The sequence below is a fragment of the Platalea leucorodia genome (assembly GCF_965183815.1).
Source record: "Platalea leucorodia genome assembly, chromosome: 7".
Classification (NCBI taxonomy): domain Eukaryota; kingdom Metazoa; phylum Chordata; class Aves; order Pelecaniformes; family Threskiornithidae; genus Platalea; species Platalea leucorodia.
This window is the reverse complement of record NC_138829.1, coordinates 19,236,722-19,251,280: the sequence shown is the minus strand read 5'-3', so window position 1 is coordinate 19,251,280 and position 14,559 is coordinate 19,236,722. Positions and strand designations below refer to the sequence as shown.

General features: G+C 36.5%; 1 protein-coding gene across 7 annotated transcripts in view; it reads right to left on the bottom strand.

Annotated features, from left to right (window-relative positions):
* RPS6KA5 (ribosomal protein S6 kinase A5) overlaps positions 1-14,559 on the bottom strand; it is an 84,156-nt gene that overhangs the window by 20,250 nt on the left and 49,347 nt on the right. For 4 of the 7 annotated variants that reach the window (XM_082318417.1, XM_082318416.1, XM_082318418.1 and 1 more), the window contains 3 exons: positions 12,937-13,020; positions 10,154-10,257; positions 373-523 (listed from right to left, as the gene is read on the bottom strand). In XM_082318417.1, coding sequence (XP_082174543.1) covers positions 373-523; positions 10,154-10,257; positions 12,937-13,020 — 339 coding nt within the window. Of the gene's footprint in view, positions 1-372; positions 524-10,153; positions 10,258-12,936; positions 13,021-13,726; positions 13,855-14,559 lie in introns of all 7 variants that reach the window. The other 3 variants (XM_082318419.1, XM_082318421.1, XM_082318420.1) reach the window with 1 other exon arrangement.

Below are 14,559 nucleotides of genomic sequence, written 5' to 3'. Positions count from 1 at the left end.
AACAGTGAATAAAGGAAGCTTAACTCTACTTTGCCAGACTCTCTTATAAAAGGAAGGAAATATAGAGGTGATGAGAAGAAATTCAGAAGTTAAAAAGCCAAGACATTGCCCATGCTGAATGGTATGATAATTACATTGAAAATATTTATTTGAAAGGTTTAATTTATACTACCAACTCTAAATACTCCAAAATTTATACTAATTAAAAATATATTTAACTCCAGAAGCACCAGAAATACATACTTAGTTTTTTCAAAGAAAGCACACAAACAATTTTAACCACAATTTAACAACAGAATTTCTTTAGACTTGGATTTCAAAGGCACTAACATAGAGTAAGTGGTATCTGGGGAGTTTTGCTGTTTGTTTTACCTGGAAAAAGGGATGCTGTTTGATTTCATCAGCATCAGTGGGACCACAACCTAGCCTCTTCTTGGGGTCTTTCATCAAAAGACGCTGAATTATATCCTTAGACAGTGCACTCATTTCTTGTGGATAAGGTGGCTCACTTTTTAATATTCTCCTGTAAAACAAACAAAATAACAATTATTTGGAAATTACTTAATATGTTGAGTGTTAAATCAAGGAGTTACCATACTAATGGCAGCGTTTAATATTTCACTTAAACTTCTATTGTACCCAAAGACAGGAGGATGAGAAATGTGAAACCACCTTCCTTTTTTTTTTTAAATAAAGAAAAGTTTGAGAAAATGCAGACATGAAACACGACATCTGTAGAAGGTAAATTATGTAACTTAATCCCCAAAAGAAAAACAATCCTCATTTCATACATACTGAGCTTACTATTCAAAAGACATCTCATAGCTACAACAGATAGCTCCATCAACATGATGATACAACATCAACTTGATGCCTAGCAGCAGTCAAAAAAACTAAAAACAATTCCAATGTTAAAAATTATTAGAAAATACAGAGAAAAAACCCCACACTTGAGCCATTTGAGGTTTGCCTGCACCTTTTATACTGTGTGCAGTGCTCATGCCCTACTCTCAAAAAGAGACACTATAACTGGAAAAGTTTTAGAGAAGAGTAACAAGATTAATCACAAACACAGAATGTGTTTCATATGAAGATCTACAAAAAAGGCTAGGACTATCCAGCTTAGTGAAAAGGGGACTTAAAGGGACTGGGCATAGCGTTCTCCTCAAAACAACGAACGCTAAAGAGAAAGTGGGTAGGGACCTAACTGTCTCTTTCAGTACAAGAACTAGGAGCTATCAAATAAAGCTAGTGGAAGTTCAAAATCTTAGAAGCCTAAGTAAAATCACATTTCAATACCTATCTTTCATACGTGTAGCTCCCACAGTTTTATATAAAGAGGAAGGCAAGTTTTCCTTCAGTTACTCCAAATGTAGACATTGAAGCTAAAGACTCTGAAGGAAAACTGAGAATGCACACAGACAACACATACCAAACAGGTTTAAAAAGATACACACACAAAACTCTTAGCGTACAGAATCACAGAATGGTTGAGGTTGAAAGGGACCCCTGGAGGTCATTTGGTCCAGCCCAGTACTCCAGGTGTGGCTTCACCATTGCTGAGTAGAGAGGAAGGATCACCTCCCTCAACCTGCTGATACTTTGTCTAATGCAGGCCAGAATACCATTTGCTGCCTTTGCCACGAGGGCACGTTGCTGGCTCATGTTCAACTTGGTGTCCATATATCTGTATGCATACTCTCACTGTGGTGACTTCAGGAAGCACAACACATAGAAGAAGGACTTAGAGTGCCTCCACTAAACACAGACTGAAAGATTTTGAAGCTATGAGAGACTGTGAGGCTGAAATTATATGAGGTTGTGGCAGCACTAAAATCTCAATCTTTACATGTCTCTGATAGAGCTTAAGTTGATCACTGCAGGACATTACTAAATTTTGTTTAAAGTTACTGCATGACATATCCTTAGAGTCATCTATCCCATGGGAAATTTTTATCTTGAAATACGTAACTTCTTGGATTACTCCAAAAATAGATGTAAACAGATTGTTTCCTAAATAATCTTGTCCTGCCAGCATGGAAGGACAAAAACAAGTTCAATATGCACATATCCCAGGGGTTGTTTCTACTGATGTAGTATCCAATTTCAAGCAAACAAAAAGACAACGCAAGCTAACGTCTTGGTTTAAGTAACACTGAAATGAGTTAGGAAAATACAGTCTGAGTTTTAAGATGGATTGTATCTTTAAATGATGTAAGGATAATCTGCTAGTAAGGGTCTAAATCACAGCCACTCTGCTAGCAGAAGTAAACAGCAACCATAAGCCTTGCCTTCAACTTCTGGACACACCTCACTTTGCAGAAAAGAAGAAGAAAGCACAATATTGCCAAATGATTTCTTAATTAGGGGTATTAATACCAAATTTAAACATCACTAAACAAGAGGATTCTTACACTGTAGGACTGGTGGAGAAGTAAAGATTCAGCCTCTTCAAAAATCATCCAGTTTCAGAAAGGGGAAGCAGGTAAGGAAGTAAGAAAACCTTCCTGTTTTAAGACAGAAGACAGGACATCTTGACAGCAAAATTACTTGATTTACAGGAGGGCCAACAGAATCTACAATGTCTTCTTAGCTTGAAAATCACTTCAGTTAGAGGAGTTCAAGGGAATGTATTTATCAGCCTTTCTGAAGAGAGAATCAGAAAGGTATATAACAAAGATCCTGGAAAAGACAACTTCTCTTTGGGCTCTCAGAAGGGGAAAAAGAAACCCTAAGTCAGGTTTGTTGGTTTTTTTAAATTGATTTCTAAAGCAATGGGACTGAGACTCGGGAATGTCCTTAGAATCCAAAAGAGAAATTCTAGAGCATTTTCCTGTCTGAAAAATGTCAGAGATTACAGATGGCCAAGTCAGATAAAAATCTGAAAACATTTCTGAAAATAGATGCTGGGATGATTGGTAACATGGGTAACATAGAGAACACATGAGTAAAATTTCTCTGTGCAGCCTCAGAATATCAGTCTCTCTAGTAGTGATGCTGGTAACTGCTAGCAATAAGATTCTTGCCCACATCTCAGGCTTCTGATGCAAATACATTCACATAAGAAAAAGAGAGTAAAACAAACATAAGCAGTGGAAACTCTTTTCTAGAACCCTGCACTACAAAGTTACCAGAAAATTCTTAGCCAAAAGAAGTACTTCCACAGTAACAACACTAGTAAGTCTCATCCTTCTGATTGATAATTTCCAGTGACATATTGCATGTCTTCGGTCAGCCTGAGAACTGTGATCGGTTGTACCATTGATGTGGTAACTGAGCAGAGAGTCCCAGCTGAAGCTAAGACAGGTTTATAAAGTAACTTTTCATATTACCTAACATTCTGCTCTTTGGGTAGAAACCACTCCTTAAATTCTTGGGGGAAGGAATCCCCTATAAAGATTATATCTGTCAAAACAATTAGGATACATATTTTGCCAATAATAGTTTGGTATAACACTGTATTTTACCTAATGGAAAACTTCTGTGGCAATAGCATCAGTAATTCCTGCCTTTTGCCAAGATTACTGTTTTAGATTATTGCTTTTTATAGGCAGAATTAACAATGAAGTGGTATTTACCTATGTGAAAAAGCAAGGTATGATTATATTGAGGGATATCGTCCATCTGTTGACCCTCCTAGAGCCCACTGCAGAGAAAGCAGCATTTTGCCAGGCTGTACAAGCAGACTCCACGTAAGTTGCCACATGCCAGTGGCATTCGCTCAGAAATACTTTTGAGGTTGACTGATACTATAAAATATTCATGATGCTCTGGACTGGTTCACAGAACCACACTACAGAAGTAGTGAAGCTAATTTCTTTAGAAGTTCCAGGAACTACTTAGAATTGTCATGGAACTGAAGTATGTGAAGCTGTATACACACTAATTAGGATGGAAAGCAAGCTGCCAGAAAAGAGAGACCATATGGGATCAACATGTGAGAGAGTATAAATTGGTGAAGACTAATCAAGTAGCTTGATCAAGTAAAGAGAGTCTGGCTTCTCTAGTACAACACTAGCGAAGTGTTGTACTGAAGGGTAAGTCACTCAAGGCTGTAAGAGCAGCCCATGAAGTGTTCAGAGGAAGCAAGCTGCATGTGTCTGTGCTTCTGAAAAGAAGCTATGGCCTTTATCAACTACCTTCCTTTCCTTTTCTGAATGACCTCCATCCTTTTGCACATTTCATGTTTATGTGGTCCAATAACAGTGACAGAAGTAAGCAGGAAAAATAAAGTATCCCAAGTGGCAACTGCGGTCAAAGCTGCTGAAGGACTACTCTACTGGTTTTTCTGCTTCTCCTAGCCTAGTACAATGCCTCTGAGCTGGGATGAGGTGAGATTACCCCTGCTGATGAGAGCACTCTGGCTGTACTGAAAACGCTTTGAGAGAAACCTTGCATAAGTGAAGGAGGTTATCACTTTGAAGTCCTGGATTATTGACATCTTATTCTTCTCTATGGCAGACTATGCAGAGCTAGAAGCTAAGCCCATTGGTATTGTTTTGCAGGAACTTAAGCTCTGATCAGTTTCTCCCATAAATACTACAGACCAAGAGCATACATGATAATGCGAAGGACATGTTAATGAATGATACGGAGGAGAAGGAGATGCTTAATCTTCAATGAGTGAAGGATACAGTAGGGAAATGACACCTTGACCTTTAGATGCTCCCCCTCTTTATCAATATCTTCAGAGCCACTTCTGCGTTAACAGGTACAGCCTGCTGAGCTTGACAAATCAGCCAACAAATTCACTGATTTTGTTATGAAAAATTCATAGAGTTGCCATGACTGATCTACGCTAGCTCATAGTTTAAAAATTACATAGACTGACCACAGGTTTCTTATCTGTTCTTTACCAAAGCAGTAGAGATGGGATACGTGTTTGCTGACTGAATAAAACATCCTTGTACAGAAGGCATAGTATTTAAAACCAACCAGAAATGCAGAAACCACATGCCAAAGACTTATACTACAATGTCAGTCTAAAGAGAATTTGAAGAGGATTCTGACCTCGTTCATTCCAGGGTGATAATCTTAAGGACTTAAGCAGGAATGCCCTTGCAATGCTCAATAAAGGCCTTATAAAGACAGTGTCATTGGGAGTTTTCCAACACGGACAGCAGATTGCTCCCAGTGGTTAAGATAAAATGAAAGAGCAAAATACGCTGTTACCCAGAAGCTGAAAGATATTTTCTTCATTTTTCATTTTATTTAACTCTGTAAACAGCTCAACTAGTCAAAATTCTGATGCACTGCACAGCCGAGAAAATCCAATTTATGTCAAAGAAGATAAAAACATCAATTGACAAGAGGACCAATTTGGCAATTTGACTTCTTGACCAATTTATCTTTTAGCATTAGATTGACCATTCTATAAACTATATTGTAAAAATTACTATTAAATATATCCACTGAGTGATTATTTTTGAGAAGTAAAGGATAAGCTATGGAAAACTTAACTGAAGATGGGGTGCTTGAACAAACTAATGCCAATTCATTATTGGAAACCATAACTACGTAACTTGTTTAAAATAGTAACAGTGAGAAACAAAATTAATTACAAGGAAGGAGGATGAAAAAGTTTAGGAAGTAGTAACCATTAGGTGCCAACCAAAGATTTTATAGACAGAGAAAAAAACAAAACTCAACTATTTTGGTCAAGAAAGACATAAAATATGTGATACTGAGATGCAAGCCACCTTTCACCCTCCACGGTGATTAGCCTGAAAGCAGATGCCTGAACCTGACTGTAGAAGAAATGATAATAAAACATCAAAAGTGCAGAACCTAAAGCTTTTTTTGCTTCCACCAGGTAAAACACAAAATCAGATCATGAGAAACTGAAAGGATCACTGTACCTGACCAAGAGAAACATTAGGTTTATGCTAGAACTGTTACTATAGTCTATTACCAGTGCCCTCGGAACTGTATTACAAGCATCACCAAAAAGATACATATCCATCCTGATGTTCAGGGAATAAGAGAAAGCAATCCCAAGCTGTAACCCTGATAAAGGGCTGAGGGACAAGCTGCCGAAGTTTTCACTTTCACATCTGAGAACAACTCTACTGAAAACCCTGTCATCTCAGAACTACTAATGCCAGATTCTTTTGTTCCAGCTTTGAGCAGTCAGATCTGTACATGCATTCCCAGTTCTAGGCAAGTTGGAGACTTTGATGCAATACTTATGACTTTCTTAAAACCATCTGCTTTACTGAAAGGTTGAACTGATCTGTAGGCAGAGTCACTGATGTGATGTGATTCACACTAGGTCTAGCATCAAATGGTTTCCTTCATGTGGCAGAGATTTTCTAACTCATTGCTATGTGTTAGAAAAGCATCGTTACATTATTGTCTATCAGTTCTTGGACTCTGGACTCCCATCTAGGCGTATAAACACTGTACATTCTAAGCAGACAGCTATAAGCTCTAGGACGAAATTCCAGAAGACACCATGCAAATTACAAGTCGGATTTAATGACTGCTCTGTCTTCTAAAAGATCTAGCAATCACTGGAGTCTTCACAGGCAGAGAATAAAGAAGGGAATCCCAGTATACACCTGCTATGCATCTTCCCAACGGTTTTATCAAGAAAAGGTTTCTTGCAGAATCGTGGACAAAATATCTTGATAGCATCTAGCAGATGGTCAAATTTCAGCCATCCTCCATCAAGTTTAAATAAAGTCTAACCAACTATATCAAATAAAGAGCATAGGCTGCCATTAGCATTAGTATCTTAATATGGCATCATAAGCTTCTACAGATTATTTTATAGATGTATATATATATAAAAACGGAAGAAGATAGGTATCTATCTATTCATAACCCCAAAGCTGATAAAATTTTCTAAGCTGCACAGCAGCAAAATAATACTCCAAAAACTTCATGCTCATTTTAAATCCCTGTATGTATGACAAAGACCCTCAAAAGTCAACATCTTAAAATGGATTTGTCTGTCTTTCAAGTCAGCACTACAAATCACTCACGGTCAAACTGAAAATACTGGGTTTGTAATCAAACCCAGCCCTTGCTTATGCTTTTGCAGGATGGGTCCCATCCACAGCTCTGCAGCAATGGAGGTCCAGAATTCTCAAAAATGAAAGGAAGATTTGGGAAGAAGGGAAAAGAAAGGGGAGAGGGCATACTAGAAAAGGAGAGATACTTGAGTAGTTCTGTGAAATTTTTTTAATCAAGTTTAATAGCCCAAAACACCAAGCATGTGAACAAAAAGTCTTCAGAGAGAGAGAGACAGAGACGTAAGGGAAATTGAAGTATGCACTCACTTAAGTTGCACTTGCCATGAAAGAGAAGTCCACAGTGTTGTCAAAAAGGTTATGATAAAAGAACTGAACACAATCCCTCATCAGAAAGGGTAAAAAAGTCACAAACCACACAGTAACTATTTCTGACAGAACTGAACTGTCCATTAGAGAGATATTTCAGAACAAAACTTCGTGATCAAATTTAACAGCAGATAGCCATTGTGCCACACAAGGGAATAAAATTATCTAAAAATATCTAAGATTACTTCCCACCTAGATAAAATAAAAGCAGGACAGGGATTCATTTAGAAGACAACTTTTTTCCTTAAACTCAGAAAAATTAAAGGCGATGGAAACTACGCTTTCAGGGCTTGTGGCTGAACAAGAGAAAAACTGAATTCTCTAAGTCTGCTGCAATTGGCAAGTTAAAGCATATTTACGTTAGGGAATACAATTTCTATTTAGAATAACTTTGCCATCAAGATAGAAGTTTGTACCAACTCATATCTCTGTGCCAGTGCTAGCAATTTCATTACCACTGGCAACTCTAAATATCTGATGAAGCTATCTGCAATTCAGTTTTTCATCAGTTTAGAGAGGAAATGAAACTAGAAAGATCAAACATAGTCATGGAGAGAATGTGGAACCTATTTAATTATAGGTGTAAAATTATCTACAGCCTGCATCCCAGTTCAACAGAAAGCTTTATAGAAAAGGCTGCAGACATAACTCAAAGAATTAACAATCAGAAAAAAAAAAAGGACATTAAGCATAAATTGTGAAGGTATCCTCATTGACAAAATTATCAAAGAAGACAGGAAATAAAGATCATAGCTTCAAAGCCACACAGGCTTAGGATAAAAGACAGGTACTGAAAACTCAGCTGTTACTTCTTGAAAGAGCTCAGTGTACTCATGGTGGAGATAAATACAAGGAGGGTATTTCTGAAAAGCCATGACTATGATAACAAGAATTTCTAAATTTAACAGGCTAGCATGTCAGGAAGGGCAGATCATTTCTTTCAGGCATGCTCTCAAGCAAGTAGCTCAACAGCTTCCCAAGTTGCAGCAAACTCAATACAGTCCCCTTCAATCCTTAGAAAAATGTTTTCTTCCCATCTTCTCTGAGATGTACTTCTGCTCCCTACTCTTCTCACCCTCTGCCTGGGCCGCAGGAGCACCACAGCCTGCTGATATCTCACATCCATTCAGCCTGCTCTACCCTACCCTCAGGGAAAGGCCCAAACACACTCCTGTTGCTCCCCAAGGCACGCAGCAACCACCATTCCCCAGAAGGTTCCACATGACTCAGTGCAGCAGCCAGGACAGAGAAAAGAGCAATGTTCTCATATGCTCAGCCATACTCTTAAAAGGAACATCACATTCATTACATAATGAACTGCAAAGACACAAAACGGATGTCATCCAGTACAGAAATTGCTATCAATGGAAAGGATTCAGAAACCATGGGTCTTATGAGTACTGAAGTAACAGAAGACAGATGAAATCAAGCCTGAAATGCAGTCATATAGTTGAAAAATCTAATGAGATTTCAGCTATAAACTAGGGGCTTGTCAGTTGGAAGTGACAGAGAAGGAGAAGGAATTAGATGTATCAGTCCACCACTGGCATCAACAAGAGGAACCCAGGAAAAAAGGAAGGAATATCTTTTTGTTCGGATGGTGAATTATTACTTCCCTTAAACAAGATCCTCTTGAAACATCAACAAGAATAAATTGTCCATATGTAAGAAAGAACAACACAAGCTGAGTTAAGAAAAGGCTTTTTCAGGAAACAGGAAGATTGGGGAACATCTTTAAATAAAGAAAACGGTACGAATTTACCTTCTAAATTTATCAAAATAAAAGCTGCAAGACTACAGGATTGCTGTCTATAAATGTGTAGCATGAACACCAACCAGAACAAAAGCATACTGAGCATCAACTCAGTAAACTTGCCACAACTAAATTTAGATCAGAAATTAGGTTATTAGTCATCAGAGGATGGATGTTAGCAACCTTGCAGTTTCTCAGCTTTGAATTTAATCTTAAATGATCAGAAAGATTAGGTATTAAAGAGCACATAAGGACCTACCAAAAGACAGTCAAATCTTGTGGCATACATACCTAAAAAGTTTCCCAGTTTGGGGGCAAAACTGTATTCGTAAAATTCAGGTTACGGTTCTCTCTAAAAAATTTGTAACTCCTTCAGAGTTCCATTTAGTAAATCTTGGGAGTCAAAATTACCAATTCGAACATGACGTAAGTAAGCAATCAACAACATTTCTAACCTTAAATAGGTCAGAAAGAGTTAATTTAAGTTTTAACTCCATGATAATGACCAAGAGGGTGAAGTCAGGAATTCTGTTTTGTTAATGGATTCCCCCCCATATTTTTTCTACTGGCCCTCTAAGTTTCCTGTTCTGGTAGAGATCTAGAAACCAATAAACAGGTCTCAACCTTCCAAGAAATTGCCTGAATTTATAACAGAAGTAAAATAAATCATTTAATAATTAATGTTATGTTCTGTTGCCCATTTTAACCTTAAATATCAAGTGACTTCAGGTGACGGTGAGAACCATGGTAATACATTCCAATAGAAGCAAGACTATTCTTAGTTTGGGGACTACTAATTTGTGCAATTACTAATTACTAATTTGTGCGATTACTAATTTGTGCAATTTAAGGCCTCAACTCCCCACTCCAAGAGAAATCCAGTAATAGGAAATGTGCATTTGGGGGGGGCAGGATTTCAGTAATGCGGAGCACCTAAAATGTTACCCTGGTAGCACTTTCTTCCTAAATTTTAGATTAAAACTCTCACAAAACATATATTATGGCATAAGCATCATTTTGTGAGCAAGCACGTATACTTTACTGTTTTGAATTTTACCTAGAAATCTCTGCTTGGGAATTCTTCTCTCCATCAACTGTAAACGGTGATGCTCCAGTTAATAATTCATACATAAGAACACCAACACTCCACCAATCAACAGCCTATAGAACAACAATAATTATGTATGTTATGATACGTCGAAGTAAAATTGTTAACAAAACGAACAAAACAATGCATCCAGAAAGCAACTAGCAAAGGAAGAGCCCACCTATCAATATAAAGGCAAACCTGGATACAATAAAGCATAAACAATTGCAGTACTGATTGGAGGTATTTTCTAGGATAAATTATTTTTATTTTGAAATCTCTCCTCTTAGCTTATTCAACTAATTTCTCAAGCTGAACTCTTTTCACTAAAGTTCCTTTCCCATCCGCCCCCCAGAATTCATTTTCATTTTTATCATTGTGAAGTGATAAGAATTCTAAAATGTACTCGAAATAACAGAGGAACCTAAGCCTTGCTAAGAAGTAGTGGAACCTGAGCTTTTAGGAGCTTGAGAACGAAACTAAGGAACTTTCAAAAAGCACATTTTAAGAGTACAGGTCACAGTTGATCAGGGCACCTGATAATGCTATGGAATTTTATCTTATATCCCCTGGTAACACATGTGATCTTTGGTTTCCCATATACTAATCACATTATTCATATCTCTGATACCTCATAACTTACAAAATATTTCTCTTTCAAAAGAAATGATGCCACTATGAATAATAAAGGAAACCGTTTAGTCATTTCAACAAAATTAATTTAACTACAAGTGTTTGAACGTCTCAGTTTTACTTCCATGAAATTTGCAAATCAATGAAACTGAAGTTCTGCTTTACTTATGTTGACAACTTTAATGCCATACAGGCATTAATAAGACAATTAGTAAAATGATAACAATTTGGCCTCACATTTTAGTTTTATTGCTTCAAGATACACAAAATCTGATGTTTCATATATTCAGCCAAGAGTATCTAGAAGAACTAGCTGAAGAAGTCTCTGTACTGTTAGTAATTATCTTTGCAAATGCACAATGATCAGAGAAAATCCCAGAAGAATTTTTTCTTGGCATGTGTTTTTCCAAAAGAGAAGGAGGATCTGCAGAATCAGAAATCAAACTTCAAAAAAATAAATACTGAAATACTAGAGCAAGTCTTTTAGACAAACAATACAGCTATCTAGAAGAGATTACAAATCAAAAACATTGATTAATGAGAGCATAGCATACTAAAGCAATCTCATTTCTTCTTTTTTAAATAAGATCTTTGGGTTGCTAGATATGCAGTAAATATGATATATCCTAGAAACCATCTAACACCAACACATGACATTGCCAATGGTGAGGCTAAGAGTCCGTGGTGTAAACTATTACCATCACATAGGTAACTGAAAAATGACCCTTATTTATCAGCTAATATTTGGTATCAAACTGTGAAGCTATTTCTTATAGAATACTGTATGGCTCTGCACTACATCTAATGAAAGTATCAGAGAGAACCAAAGAGAACAGAACAGAGACTCCTCTTTAAATCAGCAACAATATCAAATTTGTAAGCACTTGAGAAGACAGAATCACAATTCAAAGTGACTGACACATTGGAGAGATGCTCTGAAACTGGCAAGACTAAACTAAGAAATAGCGTGCAGGAAAGAGCTTCAATTCATAAGTTTGTAAAATTCCGTTTTTAATAATGACTAAGCAAGCAGTACAGTAGAAAAAGATGCAGAGGTTACAGTGGAATACAAAGTAGGTGTGAGACAATGACTAAGCGAAAAGACAAAGCCCATCAATTTTGTGTTTAATAGAATAACCAGGGAGGTGATCATTCTGCTGTACTCCAAGCTGCCAACTCTCAGCTGAAGCACTGTGCCCACTACAGTGCTCCCTACCTGAAAAAATATACAGGCAAACTCAGACCAAAAGAGAAGCTGAATGCATAGAGAAAGAGAAGAAAGAACCTTCTCAGGCAAAAATCAGACTGAGTCCAGTTAGTCTAGAAAAAGGAGATGGAGGGTGACATAACATTTTCCAGTGCTTAAAAAGGCTGTTATAAGAGGAACTGTGATCAACTGTATTCCATAACCCCCAACAGAAAGACGAGTCAACTCAATCTACAGCAAAAAAACCCAGAAATTAAATAATTAAATATTCTCCAAAACTTCTCAGCATAGCAAGCAATCAGAATAATTTATCTAGGAATACTGTAGAATTCTTTTGGGGAGTAGGGTTTTTTTGGTTTCAAATATCATCTGTGAATTATGGTTGTCTTGATCTTTCCTATCAATTCCTGACACTTTAATTCAGAATAACACTTGAGCCTCAAGCTAAACATTATTAATTTTTACAATCTGAGAACATTTATAACATTAATAAATTAATAACCCACTCCATACTTCAAGAAAGATAACAATTTCCCTGATGTACAATTTAAAAAATATATTAGAATTACCCACAAAACAGTCATTTTTCCACTCTGAACTAAATAGTTTTTTATTTAAAAGGAAGTAAGTGTCAGCTAAGTTTTTGTGTCCCATGGCACATTTAGAACAAATTTTGAATAGAACACAAATGAGCCTTGATACCTTTATAAATATGCCTTTTACTTAAGATTAAAAACTGAAAATACATCATATTGATGTTTTTAAATATAGGCAATAATCTATTTTAGGACAACTTCAAATAAGGCATGTTTAAATAAGACACTATCACATTTTACAAAAACCCCTCAAGCTGAACAACAGGGTTGCCTAAAGAATCAACTTCTTTTCAGTAATAAACTTAGATAGAACATACCTTATCATGCCCTGTATCTCCTCCTCTTACAATATCTGGAGCCATGTATTCTATTGTTCCACAGAAGGAATATGCTCTCTCATTCTAGCAAAAAAAGAAAATAAAATTCATGTCAAACAATTATATTCTACAAATCATACGGGACAGATATGGCTAACAGTTCCAAGATGCTGGCAGCAATTCTTCTCCAAATAGCTCAGAACTGCTAGCTAAATCATATTCCATCCTATGTAGAGATGTACCACATAATGCTACAGCATATTTAGTCTTCTATGAAAAAATAAAATGTCATAGGTTTGTGTGGCAGTCTAAGATAAGCACACAAAAACTAACATATTGAGACTTAAAAAACCTTCCCATAAGTCTAAAAGATCCATACATTTCAGAACTACACAAGATTCCCCAAGGTAATATAGACACACATTCTGAAGGCTGCAATATCAATACTCTAGACAACAAATGAAACCTTTCCTTTAAAAAGAGCATTTCATTGTAAGGTGTACAATTTGACTACATTGGATACAAGATCCTTTGGGTTCCCCGTATTTAGGAATTTATTATGACCTCTAGAAAAGTAATTTTCTTACACAACACACACGCACATATATAAAAAACACAACATTCTTTCAAGAAGAGACTTGGAGAGAGACAAGAGAGAGAAAGGCAGACAGACAGACAGACAGAGTTGTAAATTTAATTTTATTCTACACACTGAAGTTATTGTCTCGATTATGTTCAAAACTAAGCTGCTTTCACAGGCATGTATAATTGTTCCCTGTTAGCGATTTACCTTTGAGGTCAACATGAGGTCATGCTGTACCTTGCTAATGACGAAAGCACATGTGTTTGGGCCATGCAACATTGTTCCTCCCTTATCCTTCAAGCTTCTAGCATTTTGGGGAGAGATCCTGATAGGTCCTTTAAAGAAGAGTGTTCAAAAAAGCAAATATTTCAAAAGTCAGGTTTTACATTTGTAGATTCAGATTTGGAGTTTAAAACAGGCGCTATATAAGAGAATGTACTACACTAATGAGAGGAAGCTTCTAAAAGTAGAAATAGTGCCCAGTGCTACCCTGAGGCATAAAAATTCAACAGTCCAACAGCGTATTATTAAATCGTATTTATTAAAATACATACACTGTGACTGTTTTTGGGGGGTAAAATTCTGAGTTCAAAATAGTTATAGGCCTCATTTTGTTCAAATATTAACTTGAAATATTAACTTCTGAGACAAAACCATAAAATAATAAATTTTTCATTATTCCACTTTCTTTTGACACAACTATTGTTTCTGTTTGATTCTCTTTTCCAGTACCTGTTATCTAAAAGAAAAATACTGTGATAAAAAGCATAAACAAAAAAAATTTTCAGAAATTCCTAGCCCTCCATCCTGGCATCAGCCAATCTAAAGCTATTCATATATCCTTCTGTTTATTTTTCCTTCAGCTGGGAGGGAGGGAGGGGGGAAGAAGGAAAAGGAAGGGGAGTGAAAAATACAAAATGGAACTGTTCTTTGCTTGCTACCTCTCCAAAGGGTAAAGATAATGTAGCCAAGCTGAGATTTATATAAACAATTGTTAATGCTAATATACCAAAAGAAATGGATGAAAACTATTATAATTT